The 15,117-nt window shown below is 39.4% G+C and overlaps 1 protein-coding gene across 8 annotated transcripts in view; it reads right to left on the bottom strand.

The window, feature by feature from the left end:
* DST (dystonin) overlaps positions 1–15,117 on the bottom strand; it is a 438,529-nt gene that overhangs the window by 373,474 nt on the left and 49,938 nt on the right. For all 8 annotated transcript variants that reach the window (XM_081039430.1, XM_081039437.1, XM_081039438.1 and 5 more), the window contains exon 3: positions 8,792–8,992. In XM_081039430.1, coding sequence (XP_080895556.1) covers positions 8,792–8,992 — 201 coding nt within the window. The remainder of the gene's footprint in view (positions 1–8,791; positions 8,993–15,117) is intronic.

The following is a 15,117-nucleotide window of genomic DNA, read 5'->3' as shown; positions in this document are numbered from 1 at the left end:
AGTTAGAGCTCTCCCAACTACAAGGGTGATGGGTGTGTCTGCCTCCATCTAGACTTACGACCTTGGCTCAGTCCCTTCCTCTCTAAGACTCAGTTTTGTCAAATTGGGTTAATAATATATGCCCTACCGATGAACAAGTTGGTTGGGCAGATTACATGAGATAATGAATATGAGTATTCTTTTAAAAATACGAAGTGCTACTTAACTATGAAGTACTACTGCAAAGCAGTAATTTTCCTGAAACATTACTGTCATTTCTAGAACTGACGTCTCCTCTCCCAAGGCACAAACTAAAATCTGTTTGGATACATTCAATTTCCATAGTTTGATATTCTTGAACCACATTCATCATCTCAGAACTGAAAAAAAAGGGGCATTACTGAGAAAAATCAGATGGATTCTTGCCACTCACTAAGAGACACTTTAGAAGAATGCAGCAAAGGTGTTATTTGGAAAAACCGAGAATTAGATATAGGTGAAAAAATCCAGAGAGCCTAGCAAAGAAACAACTTTTTGATTCACAGGTAGAATTAACTTGCTACTAATTAGAGCTATCTAACAATAGGAGAGCTTATCATTAAAGTATTGGAGGAAAGGAGGATCTAGCATTAGGAGAAAGTTGAGTCAGATAAACTCTAACATCCCCTCAAACTTTAACATTTTGATTTCTCAAGGACTGATAGCAACACGGCAGCAGGTGGGCTAAACTTAGCCCCCTTCACAAATGCTACAACAGAAAATGGTCTTAAATTGTAACCCATGGGATTTAGGGCAAAGATCAATAAGTCACCCGAGGCAAAGAAAGCTGTTAAATAGCAACCAGAATTCCAAGGGAAACTATGAGTATGTCCTTTAAAACAAAAGCATTTATACCTATCTTTCTGAAACAATTTAAAGACTGTTCTGATTAGAGGTAAGGTAATAAACTAGACCGTCTTTGAAGGGCTTTCTGTGATCCACAGTTGTCCATGAAGTTTATATGGCCATATGAAATTTTTAAGTTTCCTTTACTTGGATCTTAAAGAATTTAAGGGTTTTAAGACTATGGATGACCCTGAGTACAAGCAAGACAAAACGAATAGCAAGCAGTCAAAATGCTGACTTTGAAGAGGATGAGGATTTAGAAACACATGCTTACACTTCTCCGAGCAGAGCAGATGAATCCCTTCACCAAGTCAATCTTGGTTTCACGAACAGTTTGAGAAACTAAACAATAGTAGCACTGTCCACGAGTATAGTCCACCTACCTTTCATGCTCCTGTGCACCAAATATTCTTATCTCTATTGATAGCAAATTTATAATAAATGAAATCTTTTGTCAGAGTCCATAAAGGAGGCATAGCAATGTGTAGCAAAGACTCAGTAAGCTGAATGGGCATAATTCAATAAAATCTTTTTGAGGCAGTTGGAAAAGAAATTTGACTTTATTAACTCAGTTCACTCTCTTGAATTCCAAAGAGGAAAAGGAAACAAACATTTCCTTTAGGAGTTTTGTATTTGCCCATTAATTACAACAAAGTAAGTTATGAGCTATATAGTCAAGCTTTCCACAGAAAGGGAAGTGTCCTGGGGTTATGCAAATATAGCTGTCTGGTCCTACATATTTGAAAAGGAAAAGGAAGACCTTATTATAATCTACGCAGGAAAGGAACAGTGAAACATCCTACTATATTTTCAACAAGATCAAGAATATGTTGTCTTCTCTATACTACAGCAAGCTCCCAACTACAAAAATGACCTGAAATCCTATTGATGTTAATTTAAAAAACTAAAAACTATGCAATGTTCCAAAATATCTCACAGCCTTACAATGACCTAATCTGCAATCAGAAGAGCAGAGAATTTCCCCAAAACTTGAAAACAAAATCCAAAAACAGAAGGAAAAGAAGGGAATGATCAAAAAAGTGGTTTAATAGAAGAAACACTGTGGTTTAATAGGAAAGGGAAGGAGTAATCAACATGTTGGGAAATCCTTTTTTGCTACTTTTTCTACTTTCCACCTGAGTTGCCTTTTCTTGGCCTAAGATGAATATCCTTAAATGAAAGTCAAGAGCCCTGGGCCCATCTCTGCATAAAGCAGCTGTCCTTCTGAGGGAAGAGTTGGAAGTTATAAAGGAACCTCAGTCCTCTCTTCCCAACCTCTCAACACTGGAGAATCCAAGGCTCAATTCTCAACTCTCTTCTTCCTGGGTCATCCCATCCAGTGTCGTGGATTTGATAATATCTATGTACTAATTACTCCCAACCCAGATCATGTCTTCCATGAAACCCAGACAACTAGCATATCTAAAAGATATTTCAGACTTAACATATCCCAATTGGAAAGCTGATATCCCGCCCCCAAATCGGCATCTTCCTCAGTGTTCCCATCTCAGAGAGCAGGACCACCAATCATCTGCACTAAGCCTGTCCCAACCTCCAATTCCTAAGTCAAAATTATCAGGCTCAATAATTCACTTAACTTGTGGTGAGACATCCAGAGTGACAAGACAGACGCTCATGGGCTGAGGTTGTGACAGAAAAAGGAGCAAACTACAGCTTGGGCAATGACATGGGAGAGCTAGCAATTTTCAATCAGATATTCTTTCACCCCCTTGAGAAAGTCTGAGATTCTAAGTCATGAGAAAATGTACACAATGCTGTTCTAGTATGCAAAGAAACTGGCATCAGTAAAATGGAACAGGAAGAGAATCAGTGTGTCTGATTGTCTTCAAGTGCTCTAAAATGTTTATTTCCCCTTATCCCACCCCCAATACCAAACACATAAATACTTCTTGGGCCTGAGAGTTGTTATACTTTGACAGGTTAGCATGAGTGGGCATCAGGGTGGAAAGACTTGCTACTTCCTAAGTGCTCTGCCACAAAAGGAAAGGATCGATAAAATGCATGGCAAAAGGGTTTGGGGTTTATCTCTGGTTTTCAATACCATTTAAAAATAGGTTTTGATCGTTGTAATAGTTAAAAAAACACACAAAAATTTCATCTATATGTACCATCTATGTACAGGAAAGGAAGGAAAGGTAGGAAAACTGAAACTCAGAGTCATTAAACTACTGTAGGAGGGTTGATTAGGTTAAACATCTTGCACCAGAAATGTGATGGTTTGCATTTCTCCATTCTCAGACTGCTCCAGTCAGAGTGCTGAGGTTTAAATCTTAGTTCCATCATCCACTAACTGTGTGACCTTGACAAGTCTCCTCCTCCGGAAAGTGAGCACCTACCCCAGAGAATTCCTGGGAAGATGAAATGAGAAAAAAAAAAAAAAAAAAAAAAACCCAGAATACAATGAGCTGCCAATGTAGTAAATGTGAGAGCTCTTAATATGATGATGATGTTTAAAACCTCTAGGATTCAGACACACAAAAATGCTTCGTAATACCAAAATGCTAAAAAACAAACGGAGATCTGGATCTAATTATCTTTTCTGCTCCAAAATGGTTGAAAATTCCTGAGTGTTCCAGTGTCTTAATATATAGTGTAAGTTCCAAGACATATTAACTAAGAAAAAAATCAGGGTAAATTTTTAGCTGACGCATCCTTAGAAACATTCCAGAGGGGTGAAATAAAAAGCATGTGTATTGTTAAGTTTATATTATGATCTCCATTACGAATTCTTGTAGGCACATTTGAGTATAAATTAAGAATTCAGAATAGGTAAATCAGTTAGAGCTGCAAAGACGCTAAAGTGTAATGCATTGCACATGGCACGCGGCCCACTTCGTCCAGGGGACAGTCCTGAAAGGAGATAAAACTGCACTGTCACATTTCTGATACATCTTCACAGTTGCACCCTATTTCAGTCTTGCTCACTCCTGGGCCTGTTTCTTATTCAGACTGCCATTAGAAATGCCTGGGTTTCTTCATATAAAATCATTCAAATAATCCTGAGTCACCACAGCTGATTTATTTTGACGTCAAGCCACAGTCAGAGTTGCTGTCATGGCAACGTGTGTGCGACACTGATTTTCTCCAACTGTGGAGTTAGAGAAGGCACAGGCTTCAGGCACAGGTTGAACAGGGTGGCTCTAGCTGGCACTTCATAACCAAATCCACAAGAGGACACAAGGCCTCAGCTGAAGTCCACATAAAAACAGAGAAACGTCAGCTGAGGCCACAGGTTCCAGAAAGCTGAGCAGGAATGATGTGAGACAAGGAGCCAGCAGTCTCCTCACTACCTACCAACTCTGACAGTATCCAGCCTCCAACACAACCCCTAGGAGATGCAGACAGATGGAGAAGGTGAGCTTTACCTGCCCTGAAAACACACTCCCAAGAATGTTTCTATTGCCCTAAGCAACAGAGTAGCCTACACTGCTATTTTGTGCCCTCCAGTCTCACTCCTTTCCAATTGATCCTTCTAAAGAAAAGAGGGCAAAGGCCACCCTCAGATTCCCTATCAGCGCCCCTCCGACTCACCCTGTTCACATTTAATCATTCTAAAATCATGCTTTGATCATGCTACTCACATCTTCCAGTGTCTCCATGAAGCACAGGAAATGAAGTTTAAATTCAGCTGTTGTCTGGAATGTATTCCGGCCCCAATTTCTTTTCCCAGCTCTACCTCGTACTTCTTTCACATAAATCCCCATATCTAGCCAAATGGTGCTCAGTACTTTTGCTTATTCCACATCCCAGACCTAACATCTGCTGCCTGTCCAGTTCCTACCCATATTTTAAAGTCCAAATCAATCCCAGCTCTTCTGTGAAGCAGTTATCCCCTGACCATCCTATTTGGGGCGGGGGGAGTTAAAAAACAAAAACCTCCATTCTCTGAATTCCTATAGTGCATATGTCACTGATAAATATCATTCATTCATTTACTCAATAAAATGCATCCAGATGCCATATGCCAGGAGTTATTCTAGACCAGATGGTATGACCCACAAAGAAGTCAAGGTCTAGGGGAGGAAAGGAAAGGAATAAATTACCATTTATTGAGTGTTTACTCTAATCAGGTGACCATGCCATCTACTTCCATATGTCAGCTCAGTTCATCTTCACAGTTCAATGAAGTAGCTATTATCACTTTACAAGAAGAGAGCTGAGTCTCAAAGGGTTGAACAACTTGGCAAAGACTACCACATGTGTTTTTTATTCCCCGTTGTCCTCATCCTCTCTCAGACACTCTGCCCATCTCGGTCCTGCTCTGTCTTGGGGACGCTGATCTCTATCACGTGCATCACACAAGCTCCTGTGCCCTCTGGCTTCCGGTTAGTTTGAGTGAATGGACAGCACCAGCAGTATGCATTTACTCCCCCTGCTCCCTTGCTGACTCACCAGGTTCCGGTCGTAGGTGCACTTCACAGCCACAACTCCTGGGGAAGGGGTCTTCCATGGCTCCAGCTCCTCTTACCAGGGTCTGGTAAGACCACTGCCTTCTACTGCCCCATCAGATTAGGAGCAGTACGTGAGGGCTGGTGAAGTACCTTAGCCCTTCCCACACCTCTGAAAAGACTCCTTTTATTAAACTCTCTTCATGTGCCAACTGTTTCCTGCCAGGTACACAGAGCAGAATTGGAATCCATGCTTGTCTTACTACGGCACCGACCTTTTTCACTTGAATCACTGCTGCATTGGAGATCTATAGGAAGTGCTGAGGATCAGAATGAAAGCAACCTCACTCTGATAGGAAGGATCCTAAAAGAGTTTCCTGAACAGCTGCTTGATCGTGGGTCAGTCTTCAAAAGTGAAGTGAAATTCACCAGGCACACAAAGAGTGAGGATAGGCATTCAAGGCACAGCGGATAGCAAGTTCAAAGTCACAGAGGCATAAAAAATACATCTTATTGCCTTGGCAGTATGTACAGAGCTCAGGAGAGAATAATGGTGGTTGAAGGTTTCTAAACTTTGGTGATAATCACTTACTTCTTCATTCTGGTCCTCATGGAAAGATTTGAAGAAGCAAAGAATTAGCTAGATTCTGAACAACAGAACCAATGTGTCTCATATTCCCTACCTTCAATAGACCCCCAACACAGAAGATAAACCCAACTATTTAGCATAATATACAATCCTTTAATGACCTGGCCCTTCCTGACCCATCCAGTCTCAGCTACCAGCACCATGTCAAGCTCTCCCCTGAGTATGCCATACCCCATCACGCCTCTGGGCTTTGGTACATAACGTCTCATCAAAAATACCTACCTCCCCTTTCTACCTGATAAATTCCTTGTCTTCAGAACTCATCTCAGGTGTCTGCTGCTCTGTAAACAGTTCTAGCTTTCCAACATGCTTCCACGGGGCCTAACTGTGCATAACTCTACAATAGCACTTGCATAACACAGACATGCATTATATTTTACTTGTTTGCATGTCTGTCCATTGACTCAACTGTGAGTTCCTAGAGACCAGGTACTATAAGAAGGTAGCAGATTGTAGAAGTAAGTGCTTGGGCTCTAGAAGTAGGCTGCTTAGATGCAAATCCTAGAATCTGAACCCAAACAACTAGGTAAACTCAGGCAAGTTATTTACCCTCTTTGGGCCTCAGATTCATCATCCACAAAATGGGAATATCAATATCTACCTCATGGGGTTGTTAAGTGAGTCACATCAAACAATTCCTGTTAGTGTGGGGACAGAGGCAGGAGTGCAGTCTCCAGGCTCTCGGTCTCACGTGGAAAGGTGCTGGCTCAGGTAGTAAATGGCCATCAACTGTGATTGGATGGCCATCAGCTGTGGCTAGTTGGCCGTCATCTGTAACCAGTGAGCCACTGGCCACTAACATAACTGCTGTGGCTACGTTAGCAGAAAATGGGGGCTAGCAAGAAGATGGTGGCTGGAAAGCGCAGATTGCAGTTAGGATGGCGGGTTGCAGACAGTGTGGTTCCTGCTTCCTGTGTCTCCAACCCAGCCACCAGCAAGAATACAGTGGTATGACTCCCCTACCTATGGCTCCGTGGGTTTTCCTTTTTGGCCTCACCATGTCCTGCGTTCTCGTGTGTGGAGCGGGACTAGAGACCCCACGTGACTCCCTGCATGACAGACAGTAAGCCCTCAATAACTGTTAGGTACTGATACATACCTGTGTATCCCTTATTTCCTGTATAAAAAGGCTTATGTTTGTTGAATGAGAAAATTTTCCTACCATTTCATATTGCTCCACATAGGTATTAAATTCTACTTAGCCTTTGTTTTACTAAATCATGAACAGAAGACTCTTATCTCTAAATGTATACTTATTTTACAATTGGTAAAAGATAAAAATTCCTTTTCTGTAAAGGAATTTAGCTTCTTGCCATTGTCGCTGGCCGGCTCCCTGAGTCAGATACTCTTCTGGCTTTATAGCAAGCTCCACCTACGCCTGCCATCCATTTACCCCACAGAACGGCAGTTCTGTGTTAATAATTTACAAAGACTTATTATCAAGTCAAATCTTGATGGCTCCCCTCAAGGTTGGCATGAGGAACAACAAAAATAGGCTCCCTACAGTATGGGAGCAAATCATAGGCAAACCTTTTTTTAATGCTAAAGGAATGCAAAATTATTGCAGCTGTGAAATGTTTTTTTTAAAGCCTTAAAGTGGTATTTTCTAAGCCCAAATCCTTAACTGTCACAACCTTCATCTAAAGTCATGTGTCAAAACCCCAATCAAGAATCAGAGCACAGAGAACAATGTACTCAGGAGGTGAGCAAAAGATGGAGCCCAGCTCCCCGTGGAGCCCCGAATTTTCCAATTAAGTCAGCACTGCAGCCAACAGAGACACGGGGTACTTAGTTACGAAAGAACAACACTGCGGCCTTGAAACAATATACAGGCCGCATGCACGAAGCCCAGTCCACTTACAGAGTCACTCTGGCTGGCTGCAGAAGCCAGCACAGACCTCACTCACCCAAAAGCCCCCTGGAGGGGTTCAGCTACCACACCAGACTCCAGGCCCACCTTTCACCCTTGCTGCTCCCATCCTGACACTGGCTTTACTCTCACCTGTCCTCACCAACATTGATCTCATCATAACCGTACCTCAGCCTGCTGGGCCCTACCCTCAGCCTAGCTCTAATGGGATTCAGAATTCACCAGTTTTTAAATCGATGTCTGATAATGACGAGCTTTGGCCTCTTTGACAACTCTCTGCCCAGCAGTATAATTTTTTTTCAATTATAGTTAACATTAAATTTAATTTTATATTAATTTCAGGTGTACAGCATAGCCGTTAGACATTTATATAATTTACCAAGTGATCCCCACCCCCAATTAGTCTAGTACCCACCTGGCACTATGCATGGTTATTACCATATTATTGACTATATTCCCTATACTGTACATTATAGCCCCATGACTACTTTGTGACTACCAATTCGTACTTTCTAATCTGTTCACCTTCTCACCCATCCCTCTACCCCACTCCCATCTGGCAACCACCAGTTTATTCTCTGTATCTATGAGTCTGTTTCTGTTTATTTGTTGTTCTGTTTACTTTGATCTTTAGATGCCACATATGGTATTTGTCTTTGTCTGATAGAAGTAATTGAAATGCCCATCAATAGATGATTGGATAAAGAAGATGTGGTACATGTATACAATGAAATATTACTCAGCCATCAAAAAGAATAAAATCTTACATTTGTGATAACGTGGATAGACCTAGAGGGCATTGCGCTCAGTGCTTTCTGTGAAACCTGTGAAACCACATTCCTTGCTTGAACTCATGTGAGTATACTGCCACTTATTGGGACTAACAGCAGGAAAACCTAATTATTGAAAATTAATCTGATATTTTTTTAAAACAAAGAGAATGATAATACCATTTGACAGTATATTTAATATTCTCATAAAAGACAATTCTCTACTTACAGGCTTTCTGGTCACAGCACTTTGAACGGAGTGATAAAATTCTGGCTGGACTCGGCTGTTTTTCTTGATTCTTCGTTTCCTCACTGAACTTTCTTGCTCACTCTGATGGTGAACCTCCACCACAGGCTTGGCTTCTTCCAGGCGGGCAGCCGCAGCTGCTGCAGCTCGTCTTCTAATATGCCGAGGGCTTGCTCTGAATCCCTGTAGCAGAAAACACAACCAGACTTGTATTGAGTTAGTCTGGAAATTCTCTGGGGCTAGTTATACAAAGAGCTCCAAACATCACCAAGCTCAATGAGATAGCTTACATTCCCAGTGCGAGCACACAGAAGGAGGTTCAAAATGCCAGCAAGATTTCCCCACCAGTATTCTCAAAAACACCTCAGTGTTTCAGGGCCCAGAGTTATTCCAAATTAGGAAATGTTTTTAATCCCTTAAAACCATTCCCCCTACCCCCAAAAAAGAGCAGGTGAGCACATTGCTTTACTTGAGTAGATAGAAATCCGACTACCCAGTTAGGCATGAAGCAGGGTCCAGGGAGTAGGACTGAACGTTATTCCTGAGTATTATAAAGTGCCACTCTACATTCCTGAGAGCAGACTTTAAAAAAAAAAGAAAGCAGGAATACAAAGAATCATTCTAAAATACCATAAAGTGAAGCTCTAAAACTAAACGGAGACAATATGGTGGAGTGAAGAGTATGGGTTTTTGGGTTAGATGAGCCTGGGTCTGATCACCATCTGTTAATTATAGCTACACATTTATTAAACATTTATGAGTTTAACTTTTCTAAGCTAAGAAATGGATAACATTTGACTCACATGGTTTTTAAGTTTTAGATAAGATAATACACATAAAATTCTAAACACAGTAGCTGGCAAATACAGGTGCTCAATAAAATGTTGTCTTCCTCTTTTAGAGTAAGGTGAGTATAAGGACAACTTCCTAGACAATAGAAACAAGTTCAACTGAGTTACATTACGCATTGGGGAATGGGTGAACGATTTGGGGAAATATCAAGGAATTACATAAAACAGTCTCTGTCTTATGCAGCTCCAACTTACCAGACAGCAGAAAAAGAAGTCTAACTAGAACCCAAGAACACACTAGAACGTGAAATTAAGGGTTAAAGTGGGTAGCTGAAGACTGTGCTAACAGATCTCAGAGAAGGAATCAATAAACAAAGCTGAGAATAGTCTATATTTGGCTTAGTTGGAGGGAGGAGGGGGAGCATTTGAAGAATGAGTATAATTTATAGTCCAGGCCAGGGAAACAACATAAGGAATGAATGAATAAGTAAAATGATAGATGGATGGACAGAATATTAATGTAGCAATAAGAGAAATTATTTGATGATGTGCCAGAATGAGAGTACAAGCTACAGATGACGTATGGTGGGAAAGCCAAAGGGATGAAGTATTAATGCTCAAAGGAGGGCTTCTAAATTTTAAAAGATGTATAAAACCTTAAAGATTGCAGAAAAGGCATAAAGAATGGAGAGTAAGAATTTCAAAGGTAGAAGCATGATGAGAAAAGGCTTGAGCATGATTCTGTGGCATACTGAGAGATTAATGTGTACAAGGGATTCTCATTGAGGAACATGGGAGAAGGTCTGGAGTCTGAATATGGAGGCCCTGAATATCAGGCTGAAGAATATGAAGGAGACAAAAGTCAGGGGTAACCCACAGAGTCAAAAGTAGCACCGAGGTCAGCAGAAATAAACAAGGAGGAAAGGCAAATGGATTTTGCAAAACTAAGGTCGCAGTTTGGGTGTTTCTTCTCATCACCAAACACATAGCCTGTTCCCATCCTTCCCCTGTGTGAAACCTCAGCTGGATCCTTGTCAACCCAAACTAATCCCAAATGATCCCCATAGCTCCCCCACAATCCACCAGCTACTATAGCAGCTGCCATTGAAGAAGATTAAGAAGAGAGAGCTGGGCCAATTGCGAAACTGTTCTAGAGTAGACTAAGGACCAAAGACCTCAAAACCAACAACCACACAGGCTGCTCTTTAAATATGCTGGTTCCTGGACAACACTTCCCCAACTCTCTCTCTCTCTCTCTCTCTCTCGCTCTCGCTCTCGCTCTCGCTCTCGCTCTCGCTTTCTCGCTCTCTCTCATTCTCTCTTATTCTCTCTCTCCTCCCTCCTTTTCTAAAAAATTATATTACATTTATTGTGATGACGTTAGTTAACAAAATTATGTAAGTTTAAAGTGTACAACTCCATATAACACGTCATCTATATATTGCATTGTGTGCTCACCACCCAAAGCCAAAACTCCTTCCATCACCATATATTTGACCCCCTTCAACCTCTTCTACCTCCTCCCCTCCCCCTTTACCCTCTAGTAATCGCTAAAACTGTTGTCTGTGTCTGAGCGTTTTTGCTTGTTTTTCTTGTTCATTTGTTTTCAGTTTTATATCCCACATACGAGTGAAATCATATAGTTCTCAACTTTTTCTGTCTGACTTATTTCACTTAGCATGATAATCTCAAGATACATCCATGTTATCGCAAATGTCAGGATTTCACGTTTTCTTATAGCTGAGTAATATTCCATTGTATATATGTAATACATCTTCTTTACCCAATCATCTATTGAAGGATACTTCGGTTGTTTCCATGTCTCGGCCACCATGAATAATGCTGCAATGAACATAGGGGTACAAATATTTTTATGAATAAATGTCTTCAGGTTTGGGGGGTAGATACCTACCCAGAAGAGGGATTGCTGGGTCATATGGTAACTCTATTCTTAATTTTTTGAGGAACCTCCATGCTGTTTTCCACAGTGGCTCCACCAATTTACATTCCCATCAGCAGTGCATGAGGGTTCCTTTTTCTCCACAACCTTTCCAACACTTCTTCTTACTTATCTTGTTGATAATAGCCATTCTCACAAGTCTGATTGTGGTTTTAATTTGCATTTCCCTAATAGCTAGTGAAGTTGAGCATTTTTTCATGAATCTATTAGCCGTTTGTATGTCTTCTTGGGAGAAGTGTCTGATCAGGTCCTCTACCCATTTTTTAATTGAATTGTTTGTTTGTTTCGTTGTTCAGTTGTATTAGTACTTTATATATTATAGATGTTAGTCTCTTGTCAGAGGTGTTGTTTACAAATATCTTCTCCCATTTGCTTGGTTGCCTCTCTGTTTTGTTGATGGTTTCTTTTGCTGTGCAGAAGCTTTTTAGCTTAGTACAGTTCCATTCATTTATTTCAGCTTTGACTTCCCTTGCCTTTGAGGTCAAATTCATGAAATCCTCTCTAAACCCAAGGTCCATAAGTTTAGTACTATGCTTCTATGCAGTTTATTGTTTCAGGTCTTATGTGTAGGTCTTTAATCCATTATGAGTTAATTTTGGTACATGGTGACATATAGCAGGCTAGTTTCATTCTTTTGCCTGTGGCTTCCCAATTTTCCCAGCAACATTTATCGAAAAGACTTTCTCTTCTCTATTGCATGCTTTTGGCTCCTTTGTCGAAAATTATCTGCTCATATTTCTGTGGGTTTATTTCTGGGTACTCAATTCTATTCCATTAGTCCGCGTGTCTGTTTTTCTGCCAATAGCACACTGTTTTTATTACTGTCACTTTGTAGTATAATTTGAAGTCAGGGCATGTGATTCCTCCAGTCTTGTTATTTTTTCTCAGAGTTCTTTGACTATTCAGGGTCTTTGGTGATTCCATACAAATCTGATGAATTTTTGTTCTATTTCTTTAAAACATGCCATTGAAATTTTGATGGGGATTGCATTAAATCTGTATATTGCTTTGAGTAATATGGCCATTTTAAATATGTTGATTCATCCAATCCATAAACATGGAATATATTTCCATTTATTTGTGTCTTCTTCAATTTCTTTTAATAATATAATAGTTTTCAGTGTATAGGTCCTTCACATTCTTTGTTAAGTTTATCCCTAGGTATTTTATTATTTCTGTTGCAATTGCAAAAGGAATTGTTTATTTTTTTCTAAAATTTCATTGTTAGTATACAGGTTAGTATACATTGTTAGTATACAGAATGCAATGGATTTTTGTAAATTGATTTTGTATCCTGCAACTATGTTGCATTTATTTATTGTTTCTAATAGTTTTTTGGTGGAGTCTTCATGGTTTTCTATATAAAGAATCATGTCATCTGCAAAAAGCAACAATTAGACTTCTTTATTCCTAATTTGGATGCCTTTTATTTATTTCTCTAGTCTGATTGCTCTGGCAAGGACTTCCAACACTATATATTGAGTAACAGTAGTGAGAGAGGGTATCCTTGTCTTGTTCCTGATCTAAGAGGAAAAGCTTTCAGTTTTTCACCATTAAGTATGATATTAGCTGAGGGTTTGTCATATATGTTTTTATTATGTTGAGATACTTTCCTTCTATACCCATTTTATTAAGTGTGTTAATAAATGGATATAGTATCTTGTCAAATACTTTTCCTACATCTATTGATATGATCATATGATTTTTATCCTTTATTTTGTTTATGTGGCATATCACATTGATCGATTTGTGAATGTCGAACCATTATTTTCACCCCTGGAATGAACTCCATTTGATCGTGATGTGTAATCTTTTTAATGTATTGTTGCATTTGATTTGGTAGTATTTTGTTTAGGATTTCTACATCTGTATTCATCAGAGATATTGGTCTGTAGTTTTCTTTTATCGTGTTATCCTTACCAGGTTTTGGTATCAGGGTAATGTTGGCCTCATAAAATGAGTAAGGAAGTATCGGCTCTTCTTAAATTTTTGGAAGAGTTTGAGGAGAAAAGATATTAAATCGCCTTTGAATGTTTGGTAGAATTCACTAGTGATGCCATCTGGTCCTGGACTTTTGCTTTTGGGGAGGTTTTGGATGATTGTTTCAATTTCCTTATTGTTGATTGATCTATTTGGATTTTCCAGTTCTTTGTGATTCAGTCTACAAAAGTTATATATTTGTAAGAACCTGTCCATTTATTCCAGGTTGTTGAATTTGGTGGCATATAGTCCTTCACAGTACTCTTATATGACCCTTTGTATTTCTGTGGTAGCCATCATTAACTTCTCCTCTTTCATTTCTGATTTTATTTGTGTCTTTTCTCTTTTTATTTAGTGAGGCTAGCCAGAGCTTTGTACCTCCTTCCTTCTGAATTAGAATCACTAGGGGTGAGACCAAAATCTGATGTTTTAACATCCTCTGGTTAATTTTCAGCATTCTGAAGACTGAGAACATCTAGGATTAATCTAACCACTAGGTGGCACTAATTTCCACAGCCCTTGCACTCTGTAATTCAGAAAAGTGTACATTGGTAGAATTAAAGTATTTCATAATATAATAGCTTGTCATAGGGGGATGAGTTGAGTACATGTGTTAGGTAAGAATGAAAATTCTCCTTATCTTATGTTCTAATGGGTAATAAGCAACCAAATTTTGTTTACCTTGTATTATTACCAATAGTACTCAGTGGCTTATAAATTCTAGAAACATAGGAAAAAACTGCATAACACTTCCTTAAACTGAAAAAAATAAAATAACATGTTGGTACAGTCATTCTGTAGAGTAATAACCCCGTAAATCTACAACTACTCTTCAGAAAATCTACCAAATATATGCAACAAGATATTCAATCATTACTTACAATAAAAATTAGAAATAGTTAAATCGATCTTTCCAAAACTTCAGTCATTTTCGTGCCTGACATGTTTTTTTCAAGATATGACCACGCATAGGCTTCTGTGATTTCTCTAATATCCAAATACACTTGTACTATTTCTAAATAACCTTTTCTAAGTTCTGTGGTATAGTACACAGACTGCAGCCAGACTGTCTGGGTTGAAGTACTACCTCTGTCACTTTCTCATCATGTGACTTTGGATAGTTACTTAACCATTACCTCATCTATAAAATGGGGATTAAAACTAATATTTATTTCAGAGGGATGTTGAGAAGAATAAATGAATGAATGATAATGAAGAATAAATGAATAAGTAAAGTACTTAGAAGAGCATCTGGTACATTATGATACATACTTGTTGCCTATGATTATTATGTATGTTACTTGTGTGAATAAAAGATATTCTTAAAGGCAAAGTATGTTATTAATCAGATATAAAAAGGAAAATGAATCTCTGCAGGTGTGCTGACAGACACACATGGGGGACTGCCAAGATACCAACCACCCCGATCTTTAAGAAAGGTCTTTGCTCCAGAGAGTTCCAGGTAAATACTCCCCTGTGAGTCAAACTATCTGGGCTCGAATGCCAGCTCTACCCACTACAAGGTGTGCAATCTTGGCCAAGTTATTTCTCCGTGCCGCAGTTTCTTCACCTGTCAA

Source organism: Rhinolophus hipposideros, assembly GCF_964194185.1.
Source record: "Rhinolophus hipposideros genome assembly, chromosome: 3".
Classification (NCBI taxonomy): Eukaryota; Metazoa; Chordata; class Mammalia; order Chiroptera; family Rhinolophidae; genus Rhinolophus; species Rhinolophus hipposideros.
The sequence above is the reverse complement of the archived record's forward strand: the minus strand, read 5'-3'. Positions and strand labels throughout refer to the sequence as shown.